At 36.9% G+C, this 6,000-nt stretch overlaps 1 protein-coding gene across 1 annotated transcript in view; it reads right to left on the reverse strand.

Annotated features, from left to right (window-relative positions):
• TINAG (tubulointerstitial nephritis antigen) overlaps positions 1–4,316 on the reverse strand; it is an 87,847-nt gene extending 83,531 nt beyond the window's left edge. Inside the window, exon 1 of the mRNA XM_032410185.1 lies at positions 3,962–4,316. Within this exon, the coding sequence (XP_032266076.1) occupies positions 3,962–4,316 (355 nt within the window). The remainder of the gene's footprint in view (positions 1–3,961) is intronic.
• Positions 4,317–6,000: the final 1,684 nt, after the last annotated feature.

Below are 6,000 nucleotides of genomic sequence, written 5' to 3' on the forward strand. Positions count from 1 at the left end.
AAATGTTTCTTTTAGTTATTTTACCAAAGGAAAAAAAAAAAAGGAAATGAGACACATGCTGGTTAAGGCCAAGGGAGGGCTTTTTCAAACTTGGGAGCTAGAAAAAACACATTTTGTAAATTGATCACTGATCCAGGAAAGAAGGGGGAGAAATGATGCTTTAGGAAAGAAAGAGAGGGAAAGAGGGAGAGGAGGAGGGAGAAGAGAGAAAAAAGAGAGAGACAGTTATAATGGTGAAGATTAAAAAGACAAGAGAGGACAGGATTCAGAGCTCCAAGAGTGTAAGAATAACCCAGAGGGAGGGAGGTTGAAAATTATGATGATGGAGATGAGAGAATCCCTGGTGGCTTTATTATCTCAATCAAATGTGTATGAAGCACCTCAGAGTGAGTTAATCAAAATGGTTACCCACATAGCATCTCGACAAAAGAAAAAAAAAAGATATTGGCTGTTGAAATTAATAGGATTTTACAACTTAACAGCCATTAATACAAGATAAGGCAAATCAGGTATTTGGAGAGTGAAATAGTTGGCCCATTGATTTTTTTAAAAAGATAGTAATATGATGTCTGTAATTTATTTTAATACTTCATCATAATGCTTTATAATATCTGTGTTGGTCTAAACTTCACTTTAGGAAGACAGTTACTTGCTCAGATCAGGAATCCACATCCCAGAGGTGGTCAGTAGCAATCATTCTGAAACGCCAGACTCCGGGGTAGTTGCTGTAAATGCTTCCATTATCCATCTTTGGATGAACACTAGACTACCAGTATAATGAACGTCAGAAATGGGCTTTAATTGGTAAAGTTAGTGGCTTGTTAATAAACATAATGGATATAAGTAATCAGCTCTTATTGGTTAAATTAATGGTATTCAATTTATATATATTAGCTAAACTATTTAAAAGTCATGCCCCATACTCCCACTCTTACAGCCAAGAGGTTATGTTTCTTTTAAGGTCAAAAGCCTTTCTTCATAGACCTGATGCCCTAGGATTGATCTCTAGAAAGTTCTGTGTCCCAGCCACTGGGTAGTAGGCATTCTCATTCCCTGATGCCCACTGCACAGGTAACAAAATTCTACCTTTGTGTTATTATCACATGTGCCCCCAATAAATTACTCAAGCAAGGTAGATGTGGGAACCTCTAAAGGACAGGGACTTGAGACTTCATGACGCTTACACAGGTTATTGAATTGGTGTATGTCTCCTTACCAATATATATTTTTGTAACTATCAGTGTGTATGGCAGAATTTGGACTGTGACTTATCTTCATTATAATGTGGTTAAGGAGGTTGTGAAGGAGTGAATAACCCTTACCCAATTCAAATGTGTCAGTGGTTTACACACATTTTTTACCAATGTGAACATAAAAGTTCTGCATAATTAAATTAACTGAGGTCTGTTCACAACATATGATATACTAGACTATTCCCTTAAAATCTGCTACACCAAAAGATTTGTCTGGAAAATCCATTCTGGTTCTCTTTTGAACTCTATTACTTGCTTTCAGTATCTGACATTGAAATCCTCCAATTACTAGAAGTTACCATCAGAGATGGAGAGGAAAAAAAACACACAGAAGGAAGTTATTTACCAGTTATGTCCTACTTCCAGTTTATATAAAAGGTACATTTTATTTTTATAACCTTTAAGATGGTGTACATAGTGTTAAGTCCCTGGTTTAAAAAGATCTCGGGACAGTTGCAGTATAAAGAACTAGATAATACCATATAATTAGATAACTGAAAAATAATGTTTAGTAGATCAGTGAATGAACAACTTAGCATCTCAGAAGAAAGTCAGATTATACATGCAAAAATTGGTATAAATAATAACCATTGTGTTTTTAATTTTGTACGATTTTTAATATTGTGTAGTGCTATTTTCTTTCGACCAGCTACTTTCACAAGATAAAACAAAAGAAAACAAATTACCTTCATAAGAGCAATTATAGTCTAATGTGAACTTTTTGCTACTAAATAAAATGATTAATTGCTTCCCTTCATAATGAATGGAATAAAAACTATACCTGGAACATAAGTTCTACCTAAAACATGACCCTAAATTAAAGTCACAGCAAAATTCTAGCTCTCAAGCAAAAATGGACATTGAAGAAGTAGCAATTACTTTTCTAAATGAACTATGTCTCAAATAAGAAAAGCTCAAATGCATTGTAGTGCATCAAAAGCACTACAGCTTATATGTAATATTGAGACTCAACACTCATGAAGCCAACACTATTCCTACTTAACATCTTTCAATAAGTCCTTGTAACAGAATAAAATCTCAAATCCTTAATATAGCCTATACATCCTGGCATAATCTGACCTCTCCTTACCCGTCAAACCTCATTTCATGCACCCCTCCAAGCCCTCCGCTAAACATTACTCTCCAGAAATGTCGGCCACATTCCAGTTCCTGAACCAGGCCAAGCTCCTCTCTCTCTCAGATCTACACATGTCAATTCTCCTTCAGGTCAGCTCACTTCTCCTCACTCCCAGAGTCTCCTTGCTGACACTCCCTTCAGGCTGATGTTCTATTTTACATATTAATGTCACGTTCTGATATTCTCTTACAGCACCCTAAGTGTTTCCTTCCTAGAATTTATCACAATTTGCAACAGCACAATGACTTTGTTAAATATCTTACCTTCTCCCTGGCAACTTGACTGTCACTTCAAAGAGAGTAAGATCTTGTCTTTTTCTTCCCCATTGGTGCCCCAGCACTAAGTACAATGCCTGGCATAGCGAAGATATTCAATGAAAAATTTTTGATGAATGACTAGATTCTCCATTCTTAGTAAAGGATGTGCCACTTTTTAGGATAAAATAAATGTTTGATGTTTCCTGAGCTGTATATTGGTAGAGGCAAAGGTCTGGGATAAATGACAGTTCTGTGGAAATTTTAACCCAATACATACATCTTTTAAGGGGCATTCCCTCAATTTTACAAGCAACGTAACATTATTGAGAATGAAGGCAACAGCATCTGGATTTTGAAATGAGATCTGGATTTTGAAATAAGGACACCAAATCTTAGTTGATCCTAAATTGTCTTCAACTGAAATTTCTAGTCATCATCACTCATTTACAGTAGTGTTACAGAGCTCTGATTAAACCTGCATTTCTGCTGAGGAGATCTGATGTGATGGGCAATAAAAAAAAATAGGGCTTTATTTAAGTACAGCAAAAGAGTGTTGCTTTGCGTTTTGTTGCAAATCTTAGATGTATTGATTGCTCAGAATCTAGAACCATTCTCCTATAATTAGACCAATGTAGTAAATACCATCATTCTCCTTTTGAATTATTTGTACTTATCCACTCAATCTTTGACTTTTACAATTACTCCATAGGAAGCTTTCCTTTGTTTCAAAGGTTTAAAAAATCCCAGATTAGAAAAATGAAACAAAACAAAAATGCATATGAAAAATCTATTTGGTATTACTTAGGCAGGTAGCTAGCTGACTTAATTTTGCTTTTGCACTGGTTTTAATGGCATTGCTATACCACAAGTTCTAATGCCAGGAGGTCCCTTAGTCATATGACATAATAAGCAAAATGTTAGACAAGTCTGCCAATGATCAGGCCTGTGACTGATGAGATGCCCTAAGAGGTTACACTCAAAAGAGCTTAAGAGTCCTGTTGTCAAAACATTTTACAAAGAAAGAGTTTTAAGGAACCCTTATATACACTGGGTCAGTATTCACAACAGGATCCAGACCGGCATTCATGGCCATCACCCCGGAACTTTTTTGAAGGTTCTAGTATAATACAGGTATCTTGCATCTAAAGCAAAGCACTTTAACAATCCAAGGAAATTTATTCAATCATAATATTCATTTTTCACCTCCTCTTAAGAAAGGAAGGAAGGAAGGTAAGAAGGGAGGAGAGGAAAAGAAAGTTTGACAGATCTTGCAATGAACCAGGCACTCACTTAAACACACTCCCAAAGCCTACCTTCTGGATCCCAAGGCTTTGTGTGAGGAGGCCATTCTTTCTCTTCACGGCAAAATGACTTGTAATCAGGACAGCAATCAGAATTTTCCCTTTCACAGAATTTATCACAGTAACATGATGCATTTGCCTCATAAAAGTGAGTGGCACAGTCATCATCTCTGTCTTCACAACAACCAAAACTTCTACAGTATTGCCCTTTGAAAATGGCTCTCTTGAATCGAGGACCTTCCCAAATTGTGTGATTCCTAGTGAAAGCAGGTCCTGAGTTCACTTCTCTTTGAGAAAAATACTGTTTCTCCATCCAAATTTCTGTAGTAAGATAGGAAAAGATTAAGATCTTATATCCAGTCCACATTTTCTAGACGTCAGAGGGGGCTACCACTTTCTGTTATAGCCAATACCCTTGGCTTTGGGGCTTCTCCTTGGAGCCGGAATTCTAATTATCAAGACAACTCAGCCTGAATCCTTTAACAGATTCTTTACTTGACCTGAGCATACTTCTTGTAGTTAAACATTAATCAAGAATTTCAATGTTTGCCCAAGATAATGTAAGTGTTAAAAATAGACCCTTGTCATTCCTTCAAAGTTAAAAATGTATAATATTTTATATCATGCAAAAAATATCCATCACCATAAAATAAATACATAAAATCTTAGGCATAGATGAACTACATTGAATATTGCTTACCTCCAAAAAAAATCTAGATTCTTAAATCAGAAACCTCTCTGGATTACACATGGCCCAAATTATGGCTGCAATAACCACTGGCAAGATGTAGGAAATTGGAAAGTCAAAAACACAATTACTCATTTCACCTACTTGCACTGCAACTAAAATCCAAGCTTTCATGAGGTTGCCTGCTAGGATCTGTCATATCAATAACAGTTGCTCTAAATCATGCCCAGTCACACACCAGTTTGATTTCCCATCTGTACCCCATTTACCTACCAGAAGCATTCTGATTTCAAGGTTTAGGGGAGCCTAATTCATCTAGAAATTCCCTGAGAGTGACTTTAGTTCCTTCCACCTGAGTCCCTAGTTGTCACCAGTGTAGGAATCTGCAGTATCTGAAAGGCATTTTGTAGTCAAGAAAAGTCCATCTCTGTGCTAAAAAACTGCAGGAGGAGGGAGTCATGAAGGAAACCCAAAGGTCAAGATGTCTTTAGTAGAACTGTACATTTACAGTGGATTTTGCTATACTGTGTTTATTCATTAACTACAATAACTCCCTTTGGATTGGGGAGAGGTAACCAGTGAATGATGAATCAGCAAGAGTGGCTGGGTGGCCTAATAGAAAGGATTTGTCTTGACAGTCAGGAAAGCTGGACTCTGGTCCCTGGCTACTATTTAATTGGCTTTATGACTTTGGGTTCACAATTTGCTTCTCTGGTCCTCAGTTATCTTTTCCTATAAAACAAGGGTCTTCTCTAAGGCTGATTCATAATTCCAACTCCCCATAAGTTATCTGATTCACACATCATTGTTTCACTTTCTTGCCCCTTCCTCACTAGCTATAAACCAGCCTAAGTCCCTTTATCTTTTCTGTTTCAAGTTTACACATCTTGGCATCACTCTCCAAAATCATCCTGACTCTCCAATCCCAAAATGGCAAGTAGAGACTTCCTTGCCATTCACTCCCTAAACTACAGCAAAGTGCAGTCAACATTCTCACCACCTATGACCAATGACCCCCTAACATCCAATTCCCGTACACCTGTGTCCATCATTCTCAGACATGAATCTTCTGCAGCATTTAACACTATATTACAAACTGGAGCCTAAGAGACTAATAGAGCTCAAAATCTTATTTCACCATTGACTAAGAACATGTCTTTGGCTTAATCTCTCAATTTCTTCATCTGTAAAATTTGGATAATAATATTGATTACCACACCAGGTGGGTGGCAAATTTAAATGAGATAATACCCAAAGTACCTGGCACATCGCACGTGCTAAGTAAATGTTACCTATCATTAATAAGTGTATTGTCCCCCTAGGAACCCTTTTCTCCTTTAACTTCATTCTTTCCTGATTCTCT

The sequence above is a fragment of the Phoca vitulina genome, unplaced genomic scaffold, assembly GCF_004348235.1.
Source record: "Phoca vitulina isolate PV1807 unplaced genomic scaffold, GSC_HSeal_1.0 scaffold11, whole genome shotgun sequence".
In the NCBI taxonomy this organism is placed as follows: domain Eukaryota; kingdom Metazoa; phylum Chordata; class Mammalia; order Carnivora; family Phocidae; genus Phoca; species Phoca vitulina.